Source organism: Gymnodraco acuticeps, unplaced genomic scaffold (assembly GCF_902827175.1).
Source record: "Gymnodraco acuticeps unplaced genomic scaffold, fGymAcu1.1, whole genome shotgun sequence".
Classification (NCBI taxonomy): domain Eukaryota; kingdom Metazoa; phylum Chordata; class Actinopteri; order Perciformes; family Bathydraconidae; genus Gymnodraco; species Gymnodraco acuticeps.
The window spans coordinates 278,151-293,705 of NW_022992090.1; the positions used below are offsets into that span (position 1 = coordinate 278,151).

Genomic DNA, 15,555 nt, shown 5'->3' on the forward strand with positions numbered 1-15,555 from the left:
AAATAAAAATGTATGACTGCAATAAAAAAAATTATGATAGAATGATCCTACGCGGGATTCAAAAAACAAAACTAGACTCATTAACATTAATTGAGGTAGATAGTGAAAATACACTCTTAGTAGTTCATTTAATTAATTAAGGTTAATATGACCCCTAACCTGGTCTCCCCATTCGTTGATGACAGGCATGTTGATGTCATCTATAAAAATGGACATTTTCTTGCCAGCAGGGGGTCCGTACGTTGTCCCCATCCTCTTATCCACATAGCTCTCTACTGTCCTCTAGTAGAGAGCAAAGGACCAAATAAGACAAGACATATGGTTATGAAAAAGACAGCAAAAAGTGAAGGACAGATCTGGTAAGTTCCACAAAAACAAACATTGTTATAAACAGCTCAATCAATGCAACTGTGGAAGAAGAAGACTGTGGTCCGTCCTCCACCCTGCACATTATTAGTCAGAGTTAACACAGGTGTAGTGCATCAACTTTAAGTTGAAAATGGCTGAAAACAAGACGTCAAGATGTATACGAATGAAGAGGAAAGTTAACAGACAGTTCTGATTTACCTGGAACATGAGTGGTGTGGTCGCAGAAGATAAGTTGAGACTCTTCCCAATGTGGGCCTCAGGATCATACTTTGACATGTAGCCCTTGATGATAACAGTCTTGGCTGTTCCTTGCTCTCCAATCAGCAAAACAGCCTAGCAAAAATGAAAGATGTATTGTGTCTGGTCCTCTATATGCACAGATAACATAGTAAAGTAATGAAATGTATTGTTTCATACAATGTAATATGACTTTTTATGACAAAATTAACTACAGAAATGGCAGTTCATTATCATGTTGATCTTAAGATTTAAACTGTTGACTGAAACTATATGGCATTTGTTTCGCTATGGCATTAAATAGGACTCTTAGGTCAGAACAGACACCTCAGGAAAGAAGAAAAAACTGAAAAAGGAATAACAAAATAATCTATGTTTTTCAATTTTTTGTTTGAAGTGATCGGGCACCTAGTTAGGATGCCACCTGGGCGCCTCCCTAGGGAGGTGTTCCAGGCACGTCCAGCTGGGAAGAGACCAAGGGGTAGACCTAGGACCAGGTGGAGGGATTATATCTCTTCGCTGGCCTGGGAGCGCCTTGAGATCCCCCAGTCAGAGCTAGTTGATGTCGCCAGGGAAAAGAAAGTTTGGGGCTCTCTGCTGGAACTGCTACCCCCGCGACCCGACCACGGATAAGCGGAAGAAGATGGATGGATGGATGGTGATTGGCTAATATTTTTTTTTACAGATCCATAAAACGCTATGTTGGGGGTTGAAGGCCGTTGCCTGTGTATCAGCCATCTTCAACGTCTACCCTTCGTAACAGCTTAACATATTAAAATAATATTTGGTTTTAGTACATATTTGGTGCACACTAGGGATGCATATCGTTGACTTTTTTACGATACCGATACCGATACCACTGAACGATACCGATACTCAACCGATACATATCGTGATACTTTGAAAATGTATCATCCCACAATTACTCCCATGAAGTGCTTTACGATATAGTTAACATGTCCAAATGAATATTAAATTCAATTGTGGGACTTCTTGGACCTTTTAGTACTGAACAAACAATGAAAAATACATAAAAAATATGAAGAAAACCGATTATGGAATATCTTTTATAACACCCGCCATCAGGTGTGCCGCGTGAATAGCACATCTTGTCAATGCAAACAGACCGTTATACTGTAGCACCGTTATAATTAATGTTAAACCTGAGATTCGACTAGAGAACAAATACATAATAGAATAATGGTCATGAGATCTCGGCAACAAACAAATCTCATCTTTAAAATCAACATTTACCTTCACTGGTGAGAGAAAACAAATCCCATCACAGTTCATTTGTGGGACTTTTACCTTTCTAGTATTGAACAAACTATGAAAAATACATAAAATATGAAGAAAAACGATTATGCAATCTAATTTATAACACCTGCCATCACGGGCCATGGACTCACTTTTAAAATTAATTAAAAAAAATATTTTTTAAAAGTATCGAAACCGGATCTGATTTCGGTACGGTATACCGTAGCCACCAGTAACCGGTATTTCGGTAATACCGGATACCGGTATGCATCCCTAGTGCACACTTTATATCCATCAGCCTCTGAAAAAAGCAGATTTACCCAGTAAAGGGAAATGTAAGAGCTTCCTAAATGAAATATCACCCCCACACACAGCAGCTCTTTACAAATACACTAACATACAGACACCCCCTACTTTCCTCTTGTGGCATTTTGAATCTGAATGACTCTTTCACACATGCATCCAAACACACACACACACACACACTGTGGATGAATGTGAAGTGTTGAAGCATTTAATGGGCTTTCAAGTAGAGTATCGACCACCATTTTTTAAATATGGTCTTTTAGTAGATCTCTGCTGCATCCAGCCATGCTACCATGTTATTGATCTGAAATATGTGCATGTGTGTCGTCTGTAATGAAGCATTATACACTCAATGGAGAACACATTCAATGGCCGCTAACCTACAAAACCCTTACCATAAGCTATGAACACAGACATGTATGTTCTAGATGTGCCTGTTCCTCCTTTTGAGTCCCTTGAAACATACGTGAAGTCAACGTTTCAGTCGATGAAAATGTATAATGCTAAAGTTATCCTAAAGGGTATTTTAATGGATGTAGTCATTGTTTCTGACAGGCAGTACACAGCTATACTTTCAGCAAACTCACCTTGCCCTGCTTGGCGATGGTCTGTATTAGAAAGTCTGTTCTAACATTGTCCACATTGGGCACCAAGATGGAGCTGTACTCTGGGGTGAATTCTGAAGGATAAACATACTCCTCTACTCTGGTGCTCCAGTGGACCCACTGACCTGGAAGAAGAAGAAATGGGCACAAAAAAGACAGATTAGTACAAAATAAGACATGTGCAAACTGTCTTCCAATTCAAAATGAATTTCACAGTAAGGTTTGAAAAACTGACACCTACTGCAACATTTAGAACAACATGAGGCATTATGCGTCTGCTTGTCAAGAAGCAGCTTCAATATTTCCTGAATGTTTTTAATTTTTTTCATTTCATCTAATGTACAGGCGATAACATATGTTAATCAATGCATGCATACCATCTGCTGTGACATGGTAGTCAAACATGGTGTTGTCGCTGTCAGGAGGAATGTCTGGCAAGTTAAGATGGATATTGTTGTTCCCTCTGAGCCAGATCTCCATCTTCCTCCGGTCATCCAGTTCAAGTAATGCTCCAGTGCTCCACATTAGGGCAAAGACGTACAGCCGCTCCAGGTGCTCTCTGGATATCTCGCCACACTGCTCCTGTAGAGTAACAGTCAATTTAGATCAAGGACTTTATTAAAGCATCCACATTAACCTTCTACTGAAGTTTATTTTCTGGAGAAAAGTATGACCCTGATGAGTTCCAGCTATTACAGTATGTAACAAAGTGCACAAGTGTGTATTAAATCGTCTAATTATTACTCATCAACAGTACTACTGTTGTGTTGACAGTTGCCTACCCAATGACCTTTAAAAGGAACACGATAAAAAGACAAATCTATTATTATGCATAGTGGGCACAAGTAGGACTCATATAGCTCCACCAGTGATGTCTGTATGACAATAAAAAGTTTCACTTTGATTGGACTTAAAACTATGCAAAAGAGTTATATATTTTTAATTGGATCTCTTCTCTTTGCATTAACGAGCTACCATCTGTTTAAACTTCACAACCTGATTTAATTAAAGTATATGATGGATTACAGATCCAACAATAAGTGTTTTTCTAATATCATTCAACAGTTTTGTCTTTTCCTAAGAACAGCAAATGATTCAAAATGTCTTATCTATTTGAATTCTCCCTTTCATACCAGCAATCATTTTTCTTTAGAGCGTAGGATGTACCTCGATCATTAAAAGATGCAGTACAGTCGGTCCCATGGATGGGAATTCAGAACAGCTGTAACCTTACCTTTTGTGGTATGAGTCCCTGCAGCATGTTGATGCACTGCATGATGACAAAGGCCTCCAGCATGTCCATCTTAAACTCTAGTGACTGCACACTAAAGCGGTAGAGCTCAGCAAAGGAGGAGGAGAACAGTTCTCTCAGCACCTCTGCTTCCTGGGGGACACGTTTTTTCAACCAGCCCTGAAAGAGAGAAAAACAATCACATCATTGTAGTCAAGAGGACGTAAATAACATTAGTCTCACACAACAGTGTGTAGGTCCTGTTAAAAAGCTCAGCTTGTGTGATGTTTGTTCTTAGATGCAGCAGAAATGTCAAGTCCTCTAAACTAAGACAACTGATTACAATTTATCTTGCTGTATGAATAGTCAGATCCAACTCTAGGTTAAACAGAGTTTTTAATATGGTGATTATGATATGTATTGCCTTTGTTAAAGCCATATTTTAAACACACAATACATGAATAGGCATATTATATATCCCTGGGGTGCATCGACTAGCCAAATGTGTCCCAGATCTAGTTTTGATCTAGTCATTTTGCTTTCATAATATGTTATATACCGTAACATAAGAACCACAATTTAATATTTCTGTGTAGGAAACAACAGATTATATTTAAACAGTTAACTCACCTCCAGTATGGGGCTCCAGTTGAGCACGGAAGAGCTCATGAACACCATGCCATTGCGTGAGACAGTGGCTGGGGAGGCATTGTCAATGTTATGTGGCTCGAAAACCACTTTACAGTTGGGTGCCATGGGTATACGGTCTCCATTTGCCAGTGTGAGTGTTCTGTTGTCGTCCAAAACTGAGTTTAGGTTCTCAATCCAGATTGCATCAACTGGTCCATCCAGGACGATCCAGATGTGCTCACCTGAGACAGAAAATAGTGTTTTGGTTTATCTACATGGATATGAATGTAAAAGGATTCCTGGTCCGTGCTTTCACCTTCATGTACCATTTACAGGATGAAAGGCATCGGAAAATGCTTTTAGTTCACAGAAAAGGTGGCACCAGAATTCTTAGTAAAATAGAAGATTGAAAATAGACTTCCTCTTCTAAAGTAAGAAACAAGAAATCACAATATGGATACTGCCTATTTTCACTAAGTATTTCATTTCTTCTAAGATATTTCCCTCAGGAGACAAAACCTTGAATAATCAAGGCTGCTAAGCTGGATTCCTGTCTGCTCAACAACAAAAATGCACGATAACTTTAACTGAGTACATCAGATGCATATTTTGCAAACATAAAAGCAAGCACACATAATGTATACGCATACCAATCCATACATACATTTTTAATGAAGTGTTAGAACTGAGCAGGAAGATAAAACAGCTGTGTTTGCTGCTTTGAACTATAGACACAGTGAGGTCCCATGATAATTAAACTTCTCTGCAACGTAATAACATTCTGGTTTCCCTAAGGAAAAGAAAAAAACTCATTATATGAGAAATAATGTCTTAAATCAGGGGATCCCTGTTTTGTTTTCCCTATCACTCTTATGTTAACTCGACAGACAGGGGCTGTTATGGAACCATATTTTCTCATTTGCCAGTTAAACAGTTACTGTAGCTTTTGTTGAGTTTCCTACGAACCACACCTGTGGTACCTGAAGATATTTGGGTCAATCCTAGAGCATACATATTCATTATTTGGTGTCTGCCAATTTAAAATTGATCACCAAACAATTACAAAAATTAGATATTCTCAAAGTTACGTAAAATATGATTGCATTTACATGTGTTAGTAGTCTCTGCAATAAATGCTTATTTCCAAGTGTTTTTCATCAAAGTAGTATATTATTTGTTAATGTCAGCAGAGCTCACCTTCAAGTAGGCAACCACCTTTGAGTAAGCAGCCTTACCTTTCTTTGCTTTCAGGGTTTTCCTCCAAAGTGTAGAAAAGATGCCGTCAGTCCAGTCATTGGTCGCCACATCTAATCGACCGAACATCTGAGGAGCTGTGATGGCTTTCGGGTTCATTCGCATTTCTTTGTGAGGCTGACCACACTCTAGGAGTGAGAAAAGACATTGACAGAAACATTCATTGATGGACAGCACTTTGTTCAACTCTGTTGTTTTTAAATGTGCTATAGAAATAAAATGGATTGGATTGGATTCACTTATTAACATTTGTAAGTATATCTTACACCTCAAATATATTAAAACTAAAATATGCATACAACATAAATACTTATAAACAACTTGTGAGGTTTTGACTGTCACAGACAAACCTGTTCAATGCCTGCCAGTTATCTTGTTTGTATCTCGTGCACTAAAACCTACCTGTCATTGCTTTCATCAATGTGTGTATGCAAGTTGTCTTTCCAGCCCCACTTGGCCCCAGGGCCATCATGCCATGCCGGACCCTCTGAGTCTCAAACAGCTGGATGACCTTCAGCTTCCAGGGAGGATGTATGATCAGACCTGCGTCCTCAACCTGTCGGAGCATAATAACAGTGTACAACAGTGTTTAATTTACCAGTTGAACATGGATGAATGAAGGCACATACTTCACGTCTTTGGCCTCTTTAATGGTAAGTGACCCATTCGTATTTCTTTGGGTGCTATATCTGGACGCATTTAAAAGTGACATGAAATACTGTATACAGCTGTCTAACAGTCCATTAGTCTTTTGGCGGATTAAAGCCATCCTCCTCATTTCTCTCTCTAAACTCTGTTTACCTTTGTCTGTGTCCTTTCTGCCATTTCTCTCTCCCAGGCATACATACACAAACTCATCCCTCACCCCCTCCCCTACCTGTAAGTCGATGGCAGCCTCTAGTTCTGGATAGCCTGCTTTATCAAGTTGGATACCAGGGAAAAGGTCCTCGATCAGGCTCAGGAAGAGCGGCTCATCCTCATCAATCTAACAAACAAAAACATGCAGATAGACATAAACGTGCAAAAAACACTGAGTATCACTCGTGTTAAATCTATCTTTGATCCTCTGGTGAGTCTATCTTCAGTTTTTGCAAAACAGATGATCTATTAGAGGTTGTATTGTATTCTATGCTATTCTAGACTGACCAGCTTTGATAAGTTCATGTCCCTGAGGACCCTCATGACGATGGTGGACTCTGTGTCACTGGGGTTGGCTCGCTTGGCAGCTCCCAGTGTTCGCAGCACTGAAAGGATGTTCCGTAGGCCAAAGTCATAGTGAACCTGGACAATCACAGATCACAATTTAGATGTCATTCATCAGGATATGTTTCAAACCTGAATAACAAGCATTTAAAATTATTGTAATAATCTTAAAATAATTGCAAATGTAAATATAAAAAATATTATATGTTTGAAATCAGAAATGTTGCACTTTTAAAAAAAAAATTATAACATGAGCAATACTGGAGAAAAAAAGTCAAATGTTGATTTTATTTGCGAAAACATGTTTTTTTTGCACTCATGGTTTTACCTGTTTGGAGAGTTGTTCCTCACACAGCTTGTACAGAGTGAAGAACTTGCGGGCCAGCTCCATGTTGTCTATAAACCCACAACTGGCCAGTTTTACCCTTATGATGATCTGACGGTCAGGAACCATCATGGCCACAGAGCGGAAGTTGATCTTCAGGTTCTCAGGAAGCTCCTGGCGACCGGCATAACCTGGGTTCTGATTTTACAGGAGAGAAAAAATATGAGTTTGAAATGGGGTAAACACTATAACCATATTTGTGAGAACATTTATCGTTGCATATTGAACAAATCATTTTACAGGATATTATACAGAAGAACGTACAGCAGGTGTATGCAGTTTGTGTAATTTACAGCATAGGCCAGGCAAGGCAAGGCAATTTTATTTATATAGCACTTTTCAGCACCTGGCGATTCAAAGTGCTTTACAGATTAAAAGCAAACGACATTTAAGAACAAATACAGCACAAATACATTATGTAATGTACTCGTGAAAAAAACTACACAGCATCTTAAGAAATACTAATACTAGAACATCATTAACGTTCATAGCGAACACTATCATTCAGTTAGTTAAATCCCTATGGCCAGAGCTTAGGCTCTCCTCTACACAGAGCCTGCCTTTGATCACACATGTGCACACACACGGTAAAGACAGAAGCGAGAATAATCTCTGACCCCTCTGCCCACATGAGACAACTAATGCTCTGTTTTCCGTTTAATAACTGTGCCAACAAGATACATTGATCAATCTATTACTGTATGATAAAGAACACTGGATAATATCAATTAAAAGAAGCAGATCTTTGTGTTTTATTTTGTACAAATGGTGATATAAGACATGGGACAGGTCGTTTCAGTGTATCAATAAATCTTATCAAACTGTATTATCTGCGATACATTGCATGCTCTCCAAATGCATTCTGAATTAAATGTATCCCACAGCAACGAAAATAAAAGATCCTGAGTATCAGTAGAACATTAATAGCAGTTTATTTCGATTTGTTATCATTTCTTTACAAGAGAATAGTAGTGTTGTGTCACTGACCATAGTAAGGAAGATGCCAAACTCGGGGCTCATTTCCACAGTGTCTCCATCAGTGAAGACAAAGTTTTTGCGACGTTCCTTTTTGCAGGTGAGAACTATTGCGATCTGCTGGGCCGCCACCGACAGAACTGGGAGGTCGATGCGGTTGAACTCGTCAAAGCAGCCCCACGAACCAGACTGAGCCAAACCTGGATATCAGACACATGCGAAAGATCCAAAATATTAAAATATAATCAACTGTCTCTTTGTTTTCCTCATCACTCATCCCAAACCACCAATCCCTTTTAAAGAAATCCATCCCTACTGTATATCCTTTATGTTTTCTGATTTTTTTGCCATAAAATGTTTACACCAATTTTCCTTGTGACTCTTACCTTTGAATATTCTTCCCAAGCCTCTGAAGTCCATCTGGTCAGAACAGTTGAAGACCACAACATACTTTCCAAGACAGCGGCCCATGTCCTTTGTGGTCTCTGTCTTACCTAATAACAAAAGGCAGATTTTTCAAATCCCTAAATGAGGTGCAACATTATGCTATGGAATTATTAACTGACTAAAACTCTCTGTTGGAGCAGCAATGTGATCAGGCATTATAATATTTAAAAGGTGGAATAAAGAATAAACACAATTAAATAAAAACAAGAAACAGCAAATATAAACATATCTAGTAGAAATGACATATATAACAAATAATACACAATATAAAGTATTCTGGATAAATTAAAATGTGCTATAAAAGACCAACATACTTAAGCAACAAAAACATAGACTTATTATACTACAGGAGCAGAAACATGTATGTTAGGGACAATCTCCCACAATTGTGACATGTACTGCATGCTCAAGTCTTACCTGTTCCTGCAGGACCAGCAGGGGCCCCCCCCATACTCATACCGAGAGCCTGGGCGAGGGTAATGTAGCACCTGACCAAACAGACAGGAGAAAAGTTTCATGGACATGGTAAGGTTGGAACTAGGGTAGGCAATTCATACGTTTTAAATGCGCTTTACTCCATAACAATATAAAACAAATCAACTGTTATGAGGATAAAAAATGTCTTTCTGGTTTCTCCGAATTTGCCTGTACAAGTTTTAAAAATATGCTTCCTCACAAGGTCGTTTATATCTTCTCTCGAATGTTATTTATCACAGAATAAAACAAATATGATTTGATTCTTCAAAGAGAGGTTGGAGGTCAGACACAGCTAGAGAATTCTGCCCAATAAGCTGGTAAGGATTCAGCACCTTGCTCAAGGACACTTCACTCGAGAGAATAACCTGAACCCGGACACTGTTTTCTCTTTTTACAGCATGGCTGAACTCGATAAAACTGGGCTCGCAAGAAATGATGCATCTTTCAGAGAATGTAGAACAACTTAGACCACTGTAACATCAATGATCTCCCACTGATTTTTTTGTAGTTTTGCTTTCATGTAATACCAAGTCTACCTTTACCACTTTTTGTCTATTATATTACATGTCCTTCATCCATTTTGCCACCTCATCCCGTTTGGAAGAGTAAAGACAAAGGTTAGAGAATGAAAAGCAGCACAGCACAAACTAACCAAAGAAGATACTGTTTCAAGAAGGGGTGGGAGGCGTGTGGTGCAGTGGGTTGTGAGTTGGTATTCGGATCAGGAGGTCACAGGTTCAAACCCCACTGCAGTCAGCATGTCGTTGTGTCCCTGGGCAAGACACTTCACCCCAAATTGCTCCTGTGGGGATTGCCCACAGTATTGAGTATGTAAGTCGCTTTGGATAAAAGCGTCTAACAAGTAACATGTAATGTCCTCTAAAAGAAGGCATAGAAAGCAGTGAGAAAATCCGGGCGATCATTGCGCCTTTAGCCATAAGTCCAGCGTGGCACTTCTTTAGACAGCTGCTGTCTTCTGGTAGCTCTCCCCCTGCTGCTGTCTCCTCTCATCTCTTTCTCCTTGTCTCTGCTTTTTCTCACATTTCACTCTCTGTTTCTGTTAGTCCATCACTAACTGTAGCTGGGATTCAGCCTCCCTCACACTCTGAGTCTCTTCCTCTCTCTATGCCAGTGACAGAGTTTGTGACCACTGTGGAAGATTGCCAACTCCTCCAGTCTCATTTGTTCTCTTCTCTGTCCCCTGTCCCCCGTCCCCCGTCTCCCTAATTCCAGTAACTAGTCAGCCATAAAAAACTGTAACCCAATAGAAATTGACTGATGATATGATGAAACTGTTTACTATATCCCAAATAAAAGCAAGTGAAGTTACCTATATGTTAGAGAAGTAACTCTTTGAAGAGTGAGGTGGACTTTTCAAAAATGGTTGTGGACTGGGTGGATGTCTTTAGATCGATGTTGAGGGTATTCCAGGTGGTAGGGAGGCCAACGTGTAAAGGCTCATATAAGGAATTGATTGTACTCTGTCTTGGCAGTTGCCATATTTAGAGAAAGTAAGAAATACCTTTTTTTTCTCCTTGCAGGAGTTATTATTAAGGATCCTTGACTTGCTTCAGGAGGATTTTGTTCAGAATGAAAAAAACTGGCCAATCGCTATGTATAGGATTCAGGATTCTTAAGATTGTCCATTTCAAGAAAGTAAAAAAAAACGTCAAATGCAGCCCCCCCCTAATTTCACTATCAGTAATGTGTGGGGGGAAGGGGTTCCAAAAGCTTTAGACAATCTGACAAGCAATTAGTTTAAACCAACCTTAATTGGAACCATTACTACTCTGACAAAACATACACACTTGGTTGGTTCTAAAACTATGATTATGTGTGTCTTTTATAATTTTGCAATATTTGCTGCTACATACTGTATCATCAATCATGTTTTTACGAGTGTTTGTGTGTGTGAACTGTGTTTTCTACCTGTCAGTCAACGGGGTAATGACAAGCCTTTCAGTGCAGCCCAAGAATTCATTCTGGTAGACAGTGGCCACGTCTGTGATGTTAATGATCATCTTGTCGGAGTCCTCATTGAAGTAGAAACGACACTGCTTCAGCCACTCAAAGTCACTGGGGCTTTTGACATGGAGCCGGCACTGCAGAGAGAAAGGGAAGGGAGTAAAGTATGAAGAAGTGACAAAGAGAAGAGGCATGAAAAGATGAGGGAGAAGTGGGAAGCAAGTTAAAAGGATGGAGAGAACGGGGAGAGTGAAGAGGGCAAGTCAAGAATAGAAAATCGAAGGGCACCATTCAAGGAGTTATGAAAGGGGGAGATAAAAGCAGGAAGAAAGAGGGTAGGATAGTTGAAAGGAAAGGATGCATGAGGAGGCATGAGGTTAAAAGGAGGTTATATTTAAAAAGGTGGAAAAGGGGGAAGGGCAGGTAGTGGGAAGGATAAAATAAAAGAGGTTAGAGGTCATGAGATGATATTGAGTTGAAAGGAAGGGAAAGGAGAGGTGAGATGGATGCGAGAAAAGAAGCAAGTCAAGGAGACGGGTAAGAAAATACTATCTGGAGTGAACAGAGAATAGGATAGGAGAGGGTTAACGGTACGTCCACTCGGTTCCGTTGCGTTGAAGCTTGCCGGTGGGCGTGTCTGGCGCGCGACCAACAACCAATCACATTAATTTCCCGCCCCGGACACACAAGCACGCGGTTTGATTGGCTAGCGCTTGTACTGGCATATGATTTGATTGGCTGGCGCTTCCGTCGACGCTTGAAAAGTTGAACTTTTCTCAACTTTCGAAGCGAGCAACGGAGGCAAAGCGACATGACGTCACCCCATTCAAAGTGAATGGGAAGCGTCTCCGTTGAAGAACGCGACGGAACCGTGTGGACGTACCGTAACAGTTAAGACTGGAGGAAAATAAATCATTACAGGTACAAGGGGATTATATAATAAAATACACGTCCAATATTTTTTACCGTATACTTATTCTATTAACCTTGGAGACCAGTCAGACAATGTACTGTGCCTTGAGCTGAGACTTCAAAGACACTACTCTCTGTAGGTATACTAAATATGACTTGGCTGCCAATACAAAAATGCTTTGAAGACTTTTTGTCTGATATAATTTACTTTTGGGAGCCAAACGGTCAAACACCTGACCCCGTGGTAGCTGTATACCAAATGAGTTTTACAAAAGGACAGCCGTCTTGATCAGGGGATTCTGATTATATAATCGTGAACAGAGCTTGTTTCTATGGTCAAATGTACTTCAGTACTCTGAGCCATTATACAACAAGTCAAGTAGTAGTAAATGATTAACAAAATACTCACCAGGTCATCAAATATGTCCCTCTGGTGGACATGGATGGTGATGAGGGTCTCGTACTTTGTCCTCTCCACAGCCCCTAAGTCTCTTGTTGTCATGTCAATCAGTGTGTTGAGCAGATCCAGGAACAGCTGGTTGGTCTTTGCCATGATGCGGCGATCATATCGAGAATTGGTCAGGGCCTCTTCAGAGTCCCTTGTCCATATCATCTGAATACCTAGCAAGCCCACCTAGATCAAGGACAACAATATGTAATCATTGCGTGAAATCAAATGTACCGACATTCAACTTTGACTCAATCAAAACAATTGTAATCAGATTTTTACCACTAAGAAACTGAATACAGATTTTAAAGCAGAAAGTTACAGGAATTATGTTAAGGAAGAAAAACGGTGTTAAAAAATAAAGAATATCCCAGAAAACATGTCAAGTACAGTGTTTTGAAACCACTTCTTTGAATCCAGCTTAGAACTACCTGAGCAGGGAAGGAGTTGAGAAAGTCGATGAGCTGAAAGCCAGATTCCTGGATGGTCAGCGCAGCCTGTCGGATCACCAGGTGCAAAGACCTCTGGGATTCCTTCAGCAAAGCATTGAGCCAAACTTCGACATTCCCCTCTGCTGTGATAGGACGCTCCAGATCCACTGTCTCCCCTTCCCGTGATGACACAGCCATAATACGGTCGTATATCTGAGAAAGATTCAATATTTTCATGATTGCAGACGAATAATCCTTTTATGGCATGGTATTTCATTGTATCTGGTTTGTTTCTATCTATTTTCCCTCCAGACCATCTTGTTAGAGGGTTTGAAAGATACCGTTTTCATGTGAAATTGACAAAGCAAAAAGCCAAGTGTGTAGAACCAATAAATGTACACTCTAAAAACGAATTCAGGCGACCTTTCACCTCCACTTAATTAAATGCATGGTTGCAAGATACAAATGTGAGTTAATTGATTTAGATAAACATTTAAAGTTGCAAACATTAATTTATAAGTTGTGTTGATGTAATAATGTTGGTAATTACATCAACTTAATATTGTGTGTAATTTGAACTCTGATTTCTGCGTTAAGTGACTTAAAACAAAATTCAAGTTGTAAGTAATGCAATTGAATTGATAACTTAATTGTTCTACACCTTGAGTTAAGGATTTCAAGTCCACTCCCACTTAACATGCCTGGACAAGTTCCGACAGTTAAGACAAATAGAAATAATATACAAAGGACATTTTAAGGTGAGTGTAATCTTTTGTCATTCAAATACAGTAGATAGCCTTGTAGTTGCACTGTATAGGCAAATTGCTGTTTGACCAAAATTAGCAGCCTTTGAACTGTAAATAGTTCTGTGAGAGGACACAAAGTAGTAGAGGCTACTGAGAGTGTAAAAATACTTGGTTACTATTGTGATATCTCTTTTTATTAAAAATGAATCTCGGTGAAGCAGATCAAGGACATGCTTCTTGAGGTAGGATCGTTATTTACAGTTGTCATTTAAATGCAAGTTGTTGGCAGTCACCCATTCAGAATATATTCATTTAGGTAATTTCTCTTATTTTCCTTTTTCAAAAATAGCACAATACAATTGAAGTACGCAGAGAACTATAGCCATCTGCTGCCTTGTCGTGTACCTTGGAGAAAAGGAAGAGGACCTTTTTAAGGAGTTTAGCGACGTAATTAAAAATCTTGAAATAAAATAAAATCCATGGGCCCAGTGTAAAAACACAGGACAAACGCACTGATCTCTGTCAGTTACATTTTGAAGCATATTGGCCTTTTGGCCACACCCCAATCAATAATATCTTAGCAACGTTCAGCATGGATAGGTGTTGACAGCAATGGCATGGGAAAAGGATTGTGTAACATTTGAAAAGTGGCTTCTGCTCTTCACTTAACCAGTTCAAGTATTGTATGGAACCTGCAAAAAAGATGAGAAGATACACTAAAACTTGCACGGTTGGGATTGACAAAATCTGTCCACATGCATTTAAACACTAGGCAAAGTACTCAAAACCACCTCTGTGTGTTTTCAGGACCACATTGCCATGACGACACACACATGCAGACTCAATAGGGGAAAACAATACCAGCGTTGCTTTAGCAGCTGGTAATAATGGCTCTGAATTCACTAAGAGTGACAGTTTAAAAAGTATGCAATTACCTAATTCATTATCTCTTATGCGCTAACCTATTATTTAATGTGCTTCAAAAGGACATGAATATCGCATTCATCAGTGACCAGTCCACCCCAGGGTCTGACCATACGATGGCAACCATCGTGGTCGAGGGAAACAAATGAATGAGCAAGCATTCTGCGTTAAATGTGTTCATACTGTTTGAAATAATGACTGTCGGCAGTGTAAACATCTTTGTTACATCTTTTGTAAAATTGATGTGTGTGATCTGCAGATTGGTGGCCATTGAGAGTTTGTTACTGTAGTTTTACAAAAAATGTACAGATTTTACATATTTGGCACTGGTTTTAAATATACAAAGGCCTCTAACTTCGTTGTGATGGCAGCATGTATTTGCTGTGTCCCCATGTCCCATGGTAATATGGCTAATGTGTTTATTATTTGTGGGGCAATTTAAATTTGTGTTATTTATCTTTTTTTTCAAGATTTAAATGAAGCTCAGCGCAAGTTCTTTCAGGAAGACTGGGTGTGTATACATTCACTCCGCAGCTGCATATAATCAGCTCATCACAGGCGTTCTCTTTAACCTATTACATTTCACCTCATTCTCCAGCAGCCAATCAACGTGCTGCAGCCAAACTATGAAATATAACCTTATCATATGGCATGTGTCAATACATGTTCAAACAAAATGAATTATCTCCTGATTGAAACATCATGTGTTGAAATAAACAACTGCAGTTCAAAATAAAAAGTGAATTGCCTAAT

At 39.4% G+C, this 15,555-nt stretch overlaps 1 protein-coding gene across 2 annotated transcripts in view; it reads right to left on the reverse strand.

Moving 5' to 3' along the window:
• The window catches only part of dnah5 (dynein, axonemal, heavy chain 5), a 156,480-nt gene that overhangs the window by 89,083 nt on the left and 51,842 nt on the right, over positions 1-15,555 (reverse strand). For both annotated transcript variants that reach the window (XM_034202726.1, XM_034202727.1), the window contains 17 exons: positions 13,133-13,345; positions 12,663-12,887; positions 11,306-11,478; positions 9,317-9,387; positions 8,839-8,946; positions 8,465-8,652; positions 7,421-7,615; positions 7,036-7,170; positions 6,767-6,874; positions 6,292-6,445; positions 5,871-6,017; positions 4,636-4,877; positions 4,009-4,185; positions 3,152-3,356; positions 2,757-2,899; positions 568-702; positions 160-282 (listed from right to left, as the gene is read on the reverse strand). In XM_034202726.1, the coding sequence (XP_034058617.1) occupies positions 160-282; positions 568-702; positions 2,757-2,899; positions 3,152-3,356; positions 4,009-4,185; positions 4,636-4,877; positions 5,871-6,017; positions 6,292-6,445; positions 6,767-6,874; positions 7,036-7,170; positions 7,421-7,615; positions 8,465-8,652; positions 8,839-8,946; positions 9,317-9,387; positions 11,306-11,478; positions 12,663-12,887; positions 13,133-13,345 (2,742 nt within the window). The remainder of the gene's footprint in view (positions 1-159; positions 283-567; positions 703-2,756; positions 2,900-3,151; positions 3,357-4,008; positions 4,186-4,635; positions 4,878-5,870; positions 6,018-6,291; positions 6,446-6,766; positions 6,875-7,035; positions 7,171-7,420; positions 7,616-8,464; positions 8,653-8,838; positions 8,947-9,316; positions 9,388-11,305; positions 11,479-12,662; positions 12,888-13,132; positions 13,346-15,555) is intronic.